At 36.1% G+C, this 15,814-nt stretch overlaps 1 protein-coding gene across 1 annotated transcript in view; it reads right to left on the bottom strand.

The window, feature by feature from the left end:
* CNTNAP2 (contactin associated protein 2) overlaps nucleotides 1-15,386 on the bottom strand; it is a 1,422,049-nt gene extending 1,406,663 nt beyond the window's left edge. Inside the window, exon 1 of the mRNA XM_077778041.1 lies at nucleotides 15,301-15,386. Coding sequence (XP_077634167.1) covers nucleotides 15,301-15,386 — 86 coding nt within the window. The remainder of the gene's footprint in view (nucleotides 1-15,300) is intronic.
* Nucleotides 15,387-15,814: the final 428 nt, after the last annotated feature.

Genomic DNA, 15,814 nt, shown 5'->3' with positions numbered 1-15,814 from the left:
TGTCTGGTTTTATCATCACAATGTTCTTTTTCATGGGAAATATACATTCAAAGGAATCTGAATTTCTGACTGAAACGCTCATATCGAGGAACGTTTTATTACATAGCCTCAAAAGGAATTTTATTCGAGGATTACTTTTTTCAACTGCATTGTAATACAGAGAGTACATCAACTGTCACTTAGATTTGAATTGACCAGAAGCCAATGCCCTGCGACCTTTATTTAGGAAGCAGTTCTGTACGATTAATATTTTTTAAGCTAGCACTAAAATTTTGTTTTGTAAATATACAATATGTGTACGTAAACAACTATGTATAAAACAAATGTTTAGTGATGCTTAAAAATATTTGTCTTTATTAAAATGTCCCTTACTTTGTAGCTCTATAATTCAAATATGCTAAAAGTAGGGAAAGATGGAGGGTAGAAGCACAGACTTAGGATTCAGTTACTCTGTCTAGAATTGCATCATGGTCGGCTTCTCAGTGTTACATTGTCTTGGATGTTTCTCTTAACAGCTTATAACTTCAGTGTGAGCTTTGGCATAATAGTCATGAAATCAAAGTTAATAAAGTCTTACTGAGCCTCAGTGGGTAGGGTGTATTTTAGCCACGAAGTTTGGGAGGTGGGGGAGTGGTACAAGTAATAAATATCTCTTGCTGGATGGGATTTTAGAGTCTGAACAGGTACCTACCATACAGCATTAAATGCTGAAACAGTGACATAGTTCAAAAGTGCATTGGGGTAGATTAACTAATAATGCCTAGAAGGTTACACTGCTAAGCGTATCACTATGTTAATGGAGAGTTCCATGAAATGATATAAAAGAGAATGCTTTTTTAAGCTGAAAAGTCATGGCAAGAATTAGTTTCTTTCTAATATAATTTAATAAACAAAACTAGAGTTAACTATTGGATATTTTTCAGATCTCTTATCATGAGTTCATCTTAAAACATGAGGCATTATTAGGCATATAAAAATAAACAATTAAGGGCACCAGCTAAGCATCTGACTTCTGCTCAGGTCATGAACTCGTGGTTCATGAGTTCGAGCACCACGTCGAGCTCTGTGCTAACAGCTCAGAGCCTAGAGTCCGCTTCAGATTCTGTGTCTCCCTCTCTCTCTTCCTCCCCTGCTTGCACTCTCTCTGTATCTCTCTCAAAAATAAAGATTAAATTAAAAAAAAATAATAATTAGTTGTGGGGTTTTTTTAGGTTGAAAAAAATTTTAGTTGAAAATATTTTATTATTTCTTGCATGTCTATGTCTAAACCAATGGATTAGATCACTATAATCCCTTCTACTTTTTTTTCATAGAAAATCCACTTTGATTCAAGAATTTCAAATTGAGGTTTAATGTGAAAAATGTGTACATCCACCAGTGATGTCTAATGAATTCCTCTAGCTAGCTGTCTACTCTCTATTCATATTCACAATCATTTTATTTCTTTTTATTGGAGAGAGAGAAAGAGAGAGAGAGAGAGTGCATAGTAACAGAGGGAAAGAGAGAATTTCAAGTGGGCTCCACACTCAGTGCTGAGTCCAGCACTGGGCTCAATCCTACACCTTAAGATCATGACCTGAGCTGGAATCAAGAGTCACACACTCAACCAAGTTCCCCATGTGCCCCATATTCATAATCTAGTTTATCTTTATGACATATATTCTGTTTTAAGCAATGCACCATCATAAGGTAAATCAACCAATGTCATGGACCCAAAGCAGCCTATCTGCAATAGAGACCCCACAGAACCAGAATTTCTTCTGCAGTAACTGCAGGAATATCTAAAACAGAGGCTCCTAAAAACACCACTGTATTGTGTGAATGCCTCAATAAATCAGTTTACAGACTCGCTCTGTACACTGTTATATTTCCTTGACACACTTTCTGACTCCGTGTCACAAGCTAACCTAAAAAGATTTGAATTATGTGTTTGCTATTAGTTCACTGCTTGACATTCCATATTTCTTATTGTTCAGAATGTAAGCATATGCACGTTTATACATTTTTCTAAGCTCCACTTATTGGTTAGTGTTATTTGAAATATAATATGAAAATGCACTTGACAAGTTACCCTGGAGGTGAGACAGCAATTTGCAGAAAAGTATGAACATCATGTATTCATGGCAGGGCAATGTTCCCTTTCTGATTTGAGTTTTCTAATATTTTCAAATGCCACCGTACACCAATAACAATTTATTTTTCAGTGGCCCAATTGGTCATGTGGAAAATATTTTTCCTGGATTTAAAAGAGCACATATATTCACACATACACTTTACAGGCGGCCCTTGTTCAGAATATAATTTCGTGTAGATTGCAGACATTCTCCACTGTGTCTCATCCATCTCTGAGTGTTTATGCTCAGAAAAATCACTGACAAACACCAAGGGCAGACATATGTTTGTTGACTGATTAAACATGTCTGTTTATTCCTCTCTTAGGACGGGAGCTTGTGTTGTTTACAGACACAAACTCCAAGTACACATTCAGCCCGCACAAACCCTAGAAATGCTGAGTTCACTCACCTTGTAGGAGAACACCATCCCCGAAATACTACAGAGCATTGTATTCTGGGGTTTACTCTTTCTATAAATTGGGTATATAATCCACATATTGGGGAGGTAACTGGATCTCTGAGAAATATGAATTAGGCTTTCTCCTGAAGTAAAAGCAAACTTAATGTGAGGTGCAGCCTTTTGTTGCTGCTGAGAGTAACCCTTTACTTTGAGATGATTAGAGTACATTTTGACTGAGGAAAAGAAAAAATAATTTTGAGAATATAGTGTGTGGCTTTCTGGAAGTTGCACTCCTTAGAAACAGATCACCTAAAAAGTATTTCTTTCTGTCCAAAACTACAGGGGTAGAATAAATAGCCTCTTTTTGCTAACCCCTGCCTACACCGGCTCTACTCTTTTACCCAAGAATTCTGAAGAGACCTGCAGAGATAGTTTTACTCTATGGCACAGTAACAGAACTATCACGCAGAGCTATCTTGGTCAAGGTCAGCATAACTATTGTGGCTAGATTCAGTAAAAAAGAAACTAACAACTTACATTATTTAATTTTCTTTCTCATTGGATAAAAGCTGGAATAGGGTGTCTGCAGGTTAAATGGTAGTTAGATGACACACATTTTCATTCCTTTTTCTAAGGATAGCAAAAATTGCAATGAGGGATAAATCAAAATGCATTTAAGTGACATCCGGTTTTTTTCTTGGAGGGGAAAATGTTTTACCTTGCATTCTTATTTTATTGTTTTCTGTAAGCTTAACTCTACATGTTAACACATCTATTTGTCTCAGAGTTTTATCCATTTTCTGTAGGAAACTGATACCTCATAAAATTAAAATGTTTATGGAGAAAGAGCAATGTCCTGAAAAAGAATGTTTCTCAGGATCCAAGTTTTCATGGGTGGTGGGGAGAAAGTGGCAAAAGAGAAGATGAAAATATGAGACGTTAAACTTCAGGAATAATAAAATCAGCCTATTGGTTAGAAGGAGGAAAGGCAATATTATTACACTACTGCTTGCCTTGGACTAGATCTGCCTGCACATAAAATCTAAATGTCCATAAAATTTAGGAGTGGACATAGGCATAGCTGGCATTTTTCTCACATAAATATCCAGAAATAAATTATTAAGCTTATATTGTATTTTAAAGATCTTTAAAGGATTTTCAGAAAGTTTCAAAACATTTGAATCTACATGGAATTTTACCCTATGTCTACCCACCCCTCACACAACTTCTCAGTATCATAGATAACTCTAAATTCTAATCAGATGGGAAACTGATGACGAGAAAAATTCAGAAGGGCTGGCAGATAAATGTTCTAAAAGATGGAAACTTAATGATAGATGTGGATGAAACTGGTTTGAATATCAAGATAATATTCCCTGAAAACATTTAGAAAGAGATCAATTTCTACTTGTATATCCTCTAAGGATCCTATGTTGCTTCTGTAATATCCAAGAGAGAAAATTCTACATGTTTTCTATGTGCTTTTTTTTTTTTTTTGGTATGAATTGTATGTAGTTGAGTCTAGAATGTTGAAAGTCATATCATTGTGATAGCTGTGTGATAATTCTCTTACCAGCTTAGCATGTCAGTATCTTCTGGTTCATGAACTTCCAAACAAGGATGCCTAAATTCTACTATGCAACCTAAGTACGTCAGCATGGAAATCATGAAACAGAATCCACATACTGACCATTCTTATAATGTTTTAAACTATATGGAATGTAAAATTTTATAGTAACATCAAAGAGTAATAGTGTTTCTAAAATAAATGGCAAACAAGTGAAATCCAAGGAGGCTTCATCGGATCCATTGTTTTTATTCATGAATTATGATTTGCTGTAAAGAAGAATGTATCAATATGTACTCCTGGAAATGTTTAGAAAATAAAAGATACAAGAAGAAATTTTATAACATGTCCTTTTTTGGGAGAATTTATCTTATTTTATGTTTTATTAATGTTTTATTCAATTCTAACGGGGATGGGGGGGCAGCGTGAACAGAGGAGGGTCAGAGAGAGAGGGAGACACAGAATCCAAAGCAGCCTCGAGGCTCTGAGCTGGCTGTCAGCATACAGCCCCGATGCAGGGCTCGAACCCACGAACCATGAGATCATGAACTGAGCCGAAGTCAAATGCTCAACAGACTGAGCCACTCAGGTGCCCCTATGTTTTAATCACAGGTTCATAGATACATACCCCTGGGTCCCTAGGCAATAATTTTCATCTTGTTTCAGCTGCTTCTTTTAGAATTTACCACTCTTTCATCAAATAAAATGTTTATGATGTTATTTCCCAATTTTTCAGTCTTAAGTGTCTATGGACTTCCCGCTATGAAAGATGAAGGTTTCCATTTTATCACTTCATCCCACCATGCATAGGCATCTCCTTTGCGCCCCCGCCCCTATCCCTTACCAATGTAGTTACATCAAACTTCCCATTAGATCACCATTCAATATTTGTATCGTTATGACTATATAAGTACTATTCATAACTGAGCCAAGTTACTTAAGCTACAATAACTGTTCCTTTCCCACATAACTTCTACTGTCTCTATTGATATTGTTTCTTTCTTTTTAAACAGCTAGACAAATCACGTCTTTAGGGTCTTGTTTCACCTCACAATGCCCCCAACTTTGAGTAAATAACAGCAGAATTTACACAGATCTGTGTGATCAGCACAAAGGCATCTGATAAACTTTGGTCAAAGAATTTTTACCCAACTTGCATACATGAAAGATAGACTCTATGAGCTCTGCATTCACCTCTGGCTATAAAGGGACAAATCCAATGAAACTCACTGACTTTTCATTCCCTCTGCAATTGTCTTCTAGATTCAACCTTTTAACATCTAAATGTAACCAAGAATCACAGACTAGTTCATGGTTAACTGGGAATATCAAATGAGGAAAATTGGAGAGTCCGGTCAAATTAAAAATTTAGCAGCCTCTTTACAAATCTAGAAACATAAACCTATACCCATGTTATACCTGGAGGGCAGGAGGGTACTCAAGACATGTACTTTGAAGAAGCAGAGACCCAGAAAGGTGCTGACTCAAAGTCAGTGTGCATGCATGTGTGTTTAATCCCCCCTCTAATTTAACATGTATCATTACAATATTCCAATGATATGTACACAAATTATAATGTGCTCTTTACAGTAATATGTAATTATATGTTATTCTCACGTAAGTATAATTAGGCTGGAAAAAGGTAAAAATGTTTTCATTAATTAGCACATATCAATATTTAAAAAGGTCTCCAGATTGCTCATTTTTAAATTTATTAATAGGTATGGGCAACAAAATTAATTTTTCCTATGCTATTAACATTCCTTGAGACAGGACTACATTGCTAATCCAAACACCATTTTATTATTATAAAATATGGCTGGACTTACTTCCAAGAAAACACATATAAAAGTTTAATTGTCATATCTTATTAGAAAACATGTTCTTTTGAAAATAAAATGGAATGAATGAGGCAAAGCACTTAATCATTTCCCTGCTTATTTCTATTAGCTCAGGAAGCTAGACTAAGCAATTAACCACTACATGAATAAAGGATTTTGTGGAAAACATAACAAAGCTCTGTTTCTTAAGTTCTCAAGTAATATGCTTAATATGCTCTATAGTTAAGTGAGTCTCATAAGGCAATAACAGAAAAGATACAAGCACTACATAAAGTTCTGCCTGAGCATCTCCCTATAGTCAGCAGAAAAAATTATGTAATATTTCAATGAGACATTACTAGGTCATTCTAAAGACTGTGGAATTTTATGGCTGGTAAAAACAAAACAAAACAACAAAAAAACCCTCCTTCAACACATGTTGCTAGATAGACAATAATAATCCATTCACGAGGGCCATCATATAGAGCTGGATCCTTATTGAAGGACTGACCACTTGTATGGCCATGACTAATGGCAAGGGCTGAACATTTAAGCTTTGGACCAAACTAATGAGTTAAGGTTGTCTCTCTTCCCTGAAGGTGGGAAAAAGAAATGGAGAGATCAAAGTCAAGATTACAAGCAACAAGTGCAAGATGAACAGATGAAAATCTAACGGCAGAGAGAAGAGAATATCAAGACATTCCAAATAATTCAATCTCTAATTCTAAGGGAGGAAAGTCAGATGGGATGGAAGCAGAGAGGAAGCAGATGTTTTAAATTTCAAATATGAGGACAAAATAGAATCTGCACCAAGGCCACATAATAAGGAGAAAAATGGTTGGGGGTCAGAATATTAATTAACACTGATAGAATACAGGTTTCTCGGAGCAAGATTTGATCATTCAGATCTTGACAGAGAGAAGATTCACCCTACAGTACTAAATATACTTTGGTCTTAACTGATGAAACTGATGGCCATTTGCACGCTCCAGGGCCTTACAGACTTGGGAGTCTATTTGAGAAAATGTAAAAGGACACTCATGGTTCATCTTCAAACACCAGGAAACTATCTTTCATCATTCCAAACCAGATCACTATCTTTGGAAATATGTCAAGGTAACTGGTAATGTTTGAAGTTTATAGTCTACATCTAAATATTTACCAAGTTCAATGAATACTGAAATATTCTAAGTTAGCACCTAATTTCAATCTTTTATTCGAGTCTTTCTTTATAGCCTCCTTTATTTAGGCCTTAATCATATCTTTTCTAAACTATTTCAGCTAATAGGAAAGACAAAAAGTTAAAATAGTTAAACTTTATGGGTAGCCATTTTTTGCTTTTTAGTATAGACAGACTTTGTTTTGTTTGGTCTATATTATAGAAGATGCTGAATATCACTGAATCCAATGATAAGAAATCAAGACCTATATTCAACTTTAAATTAGCATAGGGTAATCTAATTGTTAAGAATAAAGGTGTTTGTTGGGAACCTGGGTGGCTCAGTTGGTTAAACATCCAATTCTTGTTTCCGCTAAGGTCATGATCTCACGTTGGTGAGAGAGAGCTCCAGGTCAAGCTTGTGCTGTAAGCATGGAGCCTACAAGAGATTCTCTATTCCTCCCCTGCTCACACACACACACACACACACACACACACACTCTTTCACAAAATAAACAAATAACCTTTAAAAAGAGAATAAAAGCTTTTGTATCAACCATACACTTTTGCCACTTGCCAGCTATATATTCTTGATAATTTGTTGAACCCCTGTAAGCTTCTTTATATTCACCAGTAACGTGTAGGTAATAAAAGCATCTACTTTGTAGGATTGTTGTTAGGCTTAATAAAGATACACAAAAACACATATATGTATATATGCATATGTATGCATAAAGAATACATAAGTGTGTAGATGTACCTATAAATAATGCATATATACATATGTATATATTTTATATGAATAGATGAAAGAGAAAGAAAGGAACCTTTCATAATACCTAAATACATAAATATCTTTAGTAAGGGAACATCTTAAAAGTTAAAGGACATTCAACAGCTTTGAAGAAAACTACAGCTTATTTGTAGTCAAAAAGCTGAACTGTAGGCTGCTAATCATATAATATAAAGACTACATAACCCAGAGGCAGATCCATTTAAGAACTAAGAAATTCACCAACTGTTTATGTCTTAAGAATCCTTGAGTTCACCTCCCATCTCGAATAGAAATTCGCCAGCCTTCCTGATAGCCATTTAACCTTCACTTGATCAAAAAGTTTATTTGCTAAAGGACTCATTGTTGAACAGCTCCATCAAAATGTTTCCATTATACTGTAAATGCTTTCACTGTATTGAGTTACAATCTTTGGCACATTTTGCAATCCAAACTAGTGGCAAGTAGATGGTGATAGAGGATAGAAAAAAATATTCTTTAGAATAATTATAATTAGTGGACTTACAACTTTTCCTATCATCATTGAATTGCCTTTCTGTTCAGTGAGAAAAGCTAAGGTTTGAAGTAGACAAAACTGGCTTTGAAATCCAGCAATGACACCTAAAAGGTGTACAAACTTGGACAAACTACTTCATTCTTTAGACCTAAATAATCTCATCTCTAAAATTGGGATGATAATTTCCTGATTAAAGAAGGTAAGAAAAAAGAAGAAAGCAAGAGGGAAGGAATAAAACTAAGAGTTTACATGTTGTGTTCATTCAACTCTATGACAGGCACTTCATGCACTGTATCATTAATACTCATATTGGATAGATGTTATAAAAAATAATTCTATAGTTTAAAAAACAAACAGTTCCACAAAAGTTAAGTCAACTCCTTACATGTATAAAACTAGGAAATGTCAGTATTTATCTTAAACCATATGTCGAAACTCTATGGGTAGATTTATGAGATTCTCATTCAAGGGAATGATTTTATAATGCTTGTCTTCTATAAATTACTTAAAAGGAAAAAACTAAAGAATTAAAAATTCTCTCAATTGATAAATTCAAATACGTAAGTAACACAAATAAGTTCAATAAGTTATTTTGGCCTTTGCCTTTCATTGCTGTTTTAAAATAGAAAATAAGTCTTTAAAATATGTTAATATTATTTGTGCATGAAGCATTGGGGAAAATTGCATGGTGATGATTAAGGAGTGATATGCACTAGACATCATAAAAAAGACAAAAATATTTCCTGGAAGTACAAGTTTTTCCGCCAAAGAATAAAAACAACTATTCACTGAAAGGAAAAGAAAACGACAATCAACTGATTTCAAATCCTTTCTTAAGTGAAGCACCTATGTGAAGAAATGGGATGTAAGGAAATTATCACTAGTTCAAGTTAGGCTAAGATTTGGACAATGACCTTAATCTTTAAGGGGCTCACTTTTTCCCCTCTGAAAAATGATGATCATTCAACCACCTTCCTTGAGCCTCTTGAAAGTATGTTGTAGGTTTCAAGTCAGATAACATAATGTGAAAGTTCATGGAAACTATGAAAACCTATTCAAGTACAAATGATCATTATTAGTCATGGAGATAAAGGAGCTACGTATATATACACCCTTTCAAAAGTTTTGACACCTTTAAAACGAGCACGCTAGGTACTATGCCAGTCCCAAGGTTTCACAGATAGATCAAACATGTTCCCTACATATTCAGGGACTCTATCTCAAGAGCTTCAGACATATTAATTCTCTTTGATTCAATAAATCTACTTCTGGGGATTACAAGATTATTTTCTACATAAATAATCCTAAGTATGGGGGTGAAGGTCATACAAGAAATCTTTTGTTGCTTGGTTATTTATAACAGGAAAATGTATTTTAAATGATACATCTATCAAGCATAAGCATATAGCTAAGTAACATAACAGCATTTTCTCAATGAAATATTAGTGCCATTAAAATTTTGATTATAAAGATATAATTGGAAAGTGCTTTTGCTCTAATGGTAAGTGGGAATAATCAGGAGATTGTAAGTTCACTGTAATTATCTGTAGGTAAAATTTCATAAAGTAAATATTTTCATAAGGGGCAATCGTGAGTGGAGATATACACAGTAATTATTGTTAACTTTGGGTGTGCAAAAATTCAAAGGGGGCCATTCATACATTTTGTAACTTTTGACAGATCTATTATTCTGATGACTTTGATATACAATTATAGAGATAATCATGTGATACTAAGGAGGGAGCATAGTAATAGATTATATCATTGTTAATTCATATAAAACTCAGATAATTTTAATATTCTTCTGATCTGGTCTGTCAGGAAAATCATTGAAAAAAATAACATATGTCAAAAATTCCCCAAACAACTTAATTTAGAATATATACACCATGCTTTAATTAATAATTCTCTGGGCTAGCAAATTAAAACAAAATACTTTTCTCATTTCTACTCATTATGTTCCCAACATTAATTTAAACTGTCCTGATTTCTTTTACAAAGTTAACTTTTATGACCAATGCATTTTGTCAAGATCAAAACCTAAATGCATGAAGAATTAACCTTGTACAATAATGGATTAACAAGATCTGAAAAAGATAAAACGAATCACTAAATGATTATCGTTAACAAAAAGTTCCACTCTGCTCCCTTATGGAGAATGATGAAACACTCTTTTATTGAACTCCATTACCCTAATGAGAAGATGTTCTACAGTTGATCATAGCCAAAAGGCTGGAGAAGATATTGTAATGACTTACTGCCAGTGCTTAATGAAGAGATTTCATAATTATTGAAACCACATCTGTTTGATTAACGAGTCTTTTCCAAGATCCATGCATCCTTTCCTATTTGGTGGGTGACAGAATTCACAGGCTGCATAAAAGCTCTGTTTTCTCTTTTGCAAAGGGAAACCTTATTTACCAATGGCGAATGCTGCTCTCAATGGACTTTCAAGAAGGCAAAGTTTCTATCTTGTGCTGCCTTGATTTAAATCTTGGTTCAATCAGTTAACTGGTTTGTATCCCTAGGCAGGTCACTTAACCTTCCATTGCCTTAGTTTCCTTCTCTGGAACATACAATGATACTAACCTTACAGTGTTATTGTGAGGATAAAATGAGATAATAAATTAAAAGCTCTGGGAATAATGCCCTGCACAAGAACTAACTCTGGGTACCTAGCAACGGACGTTTCTAAATAAGGTGAAAATTCTGGAATTGATTTGACCCTTGATACTTGATATTCGGTACACAATTTAGTGATATATTAGTTGCTTTGTTAAGAATATGATGAGATGTTTCCATTAATGTCTCTATGCTCTGCAAACAGTTATTCTAAGATACTCAAATGATTTACAATGCCCTTTAGTAAGCAAACTTGACATTCCAAATTTGTTCTGAAATAGGAAGTCTCATACCTTGATTATCATAAACAAATAAACAAACAGAAAAGCAAGTCACTCCCATTTGTTTTATAAAATGCAAGTATTCTTGGGGCGCCTGGGTGGCTTAGTCGGTTAAGCGTCCGACTTTCGCTTAGGTCATGATCTCGCGGTTCGTGGGTTCGAGCCCCGCGTCGGGCTCTGTGCTGACTGCCAGCTCAGAGCCTGGAGCCTGTTTCTGAGTCTGTATCTCCCTCTCTCTCTGACCCTCCCCTGCTCATGCTGTCTCTCTCTCTCCTAGAAATAAATAAAAATATTTAAAAAAATAAAATAAAATAAAATAAAATGCAAGTATTCTAGCTACAAAAGACAAAGTCTTCCCACTGTTCTCAGCCCTCACTTCTGAAGGTAAGGGGGTCTTCAAACCTCTTAACTGAAGCTATCTTCTTAGGGAGAATTTTCCATGTGCAAAACCACACTAGTAGAAAGGCCACTTGATAGATAATCTACCATTTTTCTGAGGTATTCAATCACATCACTGGGCTCCCCTGAAAACATGGCACCACCATAAAATCTTTTTTAAAAGAGCCATGAGTCCCCCTGCATTTGGTAAGAAAAAAGTTTAGTTCTAAGATCAGAGGTCTTAATAAACTACATGAAAACACCTGGGGAAAGGTCCTCACAAACTCCCATTTTCAGAGAATGAAGGGACACTGAGTAAAGTAATTTGCTCCTTGAAATTTTGGCAACATAAAATCTGCCACACAGGGCTAAGTACATAGTAACTACAACTACTAGTAATTAGTACATAGTAATTGTCTGGTAAATTGTCTGGTAAATACTTGCTAATTAAATGGAAAAAGTGGGTAAGCCAAAATCAGTTTCTGATCTTTCTAACTTTTAATAATGAGAAAAAAATCAGCATGAAAATGGAAGTCCTGGAAAGTATCTCTTTAAATAAGGCTTACTTTGTTGCTAATATTTAATATATATCTCATCTGTAAGTTTAAGCATTTGATATATACCCAAGCTGTCAACCATCTTGTTAAAATGGCATTGAAGATTAAGTACATTTTTGATTAAGGTGAGTTTTAATTTAAAGAAGAAAACTCTTCCTGAATTCTTGCAAATGTAAGTAAAAATCATTTACAATTACTCATACAAGTTAGCGCCAAAGTTGTGTTTGCCAGACAGTTTGTTTCTGTCATGATTTGGGACTTGGCTTTCTTGCAATATTAATAATGTCTTTCAAATATTTGTACATTTGCTGATTTCTCCTTCTAGTACTTAAAATCACTTATGGTCTGGTGCTTAAAAATATCAAGTCTAGGGGCACCTCGGTGGCTAGGTCGGTTAAGCATCTGACTTCAGCTCAGGTCATGATCTCCTTGGTCATGAATTCGAGCCCTACATCAGGCTCTGTGCTGACAGTTCAGAGCCTGGAGTCTGCTTCGGATTCTGTCTCTCCCTCTCTCTCTGCCCCGACCCCTCTTGTGCTCAGTCTCTCTCTCAAAAATAAACAAACATTCTCATATACACACACACACACACACACACACACACACACACACACACATATATATTCNTCAGGCTCTGTGCTGACAGTTCAGAGCCTGGAGTCTGCTTCGGATTCTGTCTCTCCCTCTCTCTCTGCCCCGACCCCTCTTGTGCTCAGTCTCTCTCTCAAAAATAAACAAACATTCTCATATACACACACACACACACACACACACACACACACACACACACATATATATACTAATATTATATATATTAGTCTACTATATGTACACCATTCATTAGTGTTAATTGAAGGTCATGTATTGTCATACTGCAATCTTATTCATGTATTTTTATCCAGAGGCTTGTGCCATGGATGTTTGTGATTTTAAGACAAACACTTAACACACGTGATAAAATATCACTGCGTAGGCAGGAGTACAGAGAAAAAACAGCGCATGATAATGGAGTCTCCAAAATGCTCTTCTAGAATGACTGAGCTGTTTTAGCTAAATACAAAAAAAATTACAGCATATAACTTGATCTAGTTGTCAGAGAGTAGTAAGATGTCTTTGTAAATAAATTCTAGGGACAACAAATGTCCCTGGCGAAATAGGCCATGGTGTCAAGCGCAGAAAAAAAAAAAAAAGGGCATCTGTAACTTCTGCCAATTAGGCCCACTGATGGTTCAATTTTAAAGGAGACAAATGAGCCATCTTGTCAAGTCTCTTGTCATATAAACTCATCGGTATCCCCTCTGGACACGGACATGCGTTCGTTCCCCATAATAAGAAGGGGGAAATTTTAATTCTAATTCATGAGCATTGTTCTTTCCTAATCAATTCCACTATGTCAGAGTTGATAGCATATTGACTGATGTACCAAAGTTAATTCTGGATTTTGGATTACAAAAAAGAAGTATCAAGAAAAACCTATCAGAGTTTCAATGCAGATGCTTGAAAAAACAAAGTGTCACTATTTTCAGCCACATGTTTCCTCTCTCACCAAAATTATCTAATTTCTAGTGACTTCTGTATTTTAGAAACTTGAAAGCTAGTCAATCTCAGAATGTTAGTCTCCTTGGGGCACCTGGGTGGCTCAGTTGGTTAGGCGTCCGATTCTTGATTTCAGCTCGGGTCATGATCTCGTGGTTTCATGGGTTCGAGTCCCGTGTTGGGCTCTGTGCTCTGTGTGGAGCCGGTTTGGGATACTGTCTCTCTCACTCTCTCTCTCTCTGCCCCTCCCCTGCTCATGCCGTCTCTCTCTCTCTCAAAAATAGACTTGAGAATTTAAAAAAAGAAGACTATCAGTCTCCTTTATGAGATCTAGACCATCACATTATGAGAATATTAATGTCTTTCAGATCTCTGTACATTTGCCGATTTCTCCTGCTAGTACTTCAAATCAACGTGCCCAAATCAAATTCACAATTTTCGACTAAGTGCTGGTCCTCTTCCTGAGTATTTTCATTATGGTGCCAATCACTTAAACTGCACATATCAGTCATCTTTCATACTTTTTCCTTCATTCTTCACACCTATTAAATCACTGGTTTTTACTGTTTTCTCATGACCTCTTAGCTCCTCTTCTTCATTCCTTCTGAGATCAATTCACACGTGTAGCTTTCGGATTTCCCTCTCTTTGCCAGCCTTCCCCTCTCAAGACTGTCTTAAAGTCAGGTCCACCCAGTGCTCACATGACAGAGTCATCTTCTGCTTAAAACAATGCAGTGGCTCAGGGGCGCCTGGGTGGCTCAGTTGGTTAAGCGCCTGACTTCAGCTCAGGTCATGATCTCACAGTTCGTGGGTTCGAGCCCCTCATCGGGCTCTGTGCTGACAACTAGCTCAGAGCCTGGAGCCTGTTTCAGATTCTGTGTCTCCCTTTCTCTCTGACTCTCCCCTGCTCGCTCGCTCACGCTCTCTCTCTCTCTCTCTCTCTCTCTCTCTCTCACAAATAAACAAAACATTAAAAAATTAAAAAAAAAAAAACCATTGCAGTGGCTCATTACTGCCCTTTGGTCTGGCAATGAAGACCCCAAATTATCTTTTTAACTCTGACTACATCCCATTAGTCATCTCCATCATCCCCATGATGGGTTTAACATTGTCTTTTCTCCACCAGTCCGGAAGACTAAGGGTGTCTGTGCTGGCCGTGAACTGAAGAGAAGTCCTTCTAAAGGAGACTATTTAGATATGATGGGAGCTAATCCTGGACATCTCTCTTCATATCTGGTTGTTACTTTGGAGAAATAAATATTATTTATTTATGTTACGGAGAAATAGATAAATAAAAAGAACTGCAAACTAAGCAGTCAGTAAACCATGAAAGTAAAGGCAGATGGAAGAAAATTCCACAAACTGGCTCCCTGGAGCGCTGCCAAAACTAGCTGAAAAAAATTTTTTTAATGCAGTCTAAAAGAAGAAGAGAGTGAAAGCACATAATTATTATTGTTACCATTATCACTGCACTCTGTAATGGCGGTTTGTAAAAAGTTTATTATATGGTTTGCAAAACAGGCCAACACTTTGAGCTAAATTAATCACTTGCCGCCTGGATTATCGCTACTGCCTACTGTTGGGTGTCTTCCTTCCAATCTCTTCCACTTCCTGACTGTCCTCCAAATCTGTCTTCTCGCGCCCACACCCGCACCCTCCCCATTCCTCGGGTTACCCCATTAGAGAGCTCTCTTGTTTCCCACCACCTGCTGCATGCACTGCTTCCCTGTATTCACAGTCTGCCATGACTTTCAAGTCTGTTCCTGTATTTCTCAAATTAACTCTGTACTTTGGCTATCCATGTGTGATTTCACTCCCTCCAAGTTCATTCCAACATCAGAGATTTTGCTCCCAATGTTTTCTCCATTGAAAAGAATCACCAGGCTTCTCACCTTGGATTCATATCCTTTGTTCTTATGGAACCAGCTAATACTCTTTGTTATCTGGCTTTTCTAACTCTTGGCTTATCTCTTCTGCCACAAGTACTGGTAATATTCTATTGTCCATAAAATGCATTAACCCACTATGTGTTTCTTAAACGCCAAAAACTCTTCTCAAGTAAGATATAAGCTGGCCATGTCTAGGTACCTG

Source organism: Crocuta crocuta, unplaced genomic scaffold (assembly GCF_008692635.1).
Source record: "Crocuta crocuta isolate KB4526 unplaced genomic scaffold, BGI_CrCroc_1.0 scaffold128, whole genome shotgun sequence".
Taxonomy (NCBI): Eukaryota; Metazoa; Chordata; class Mammalia; order Carnivora; family Hyaenidae; genus Crocuta; species Crocuta crocuta.
This window is presented reverse-complemented; position numbering and strand designations above follow the sequence as displayed.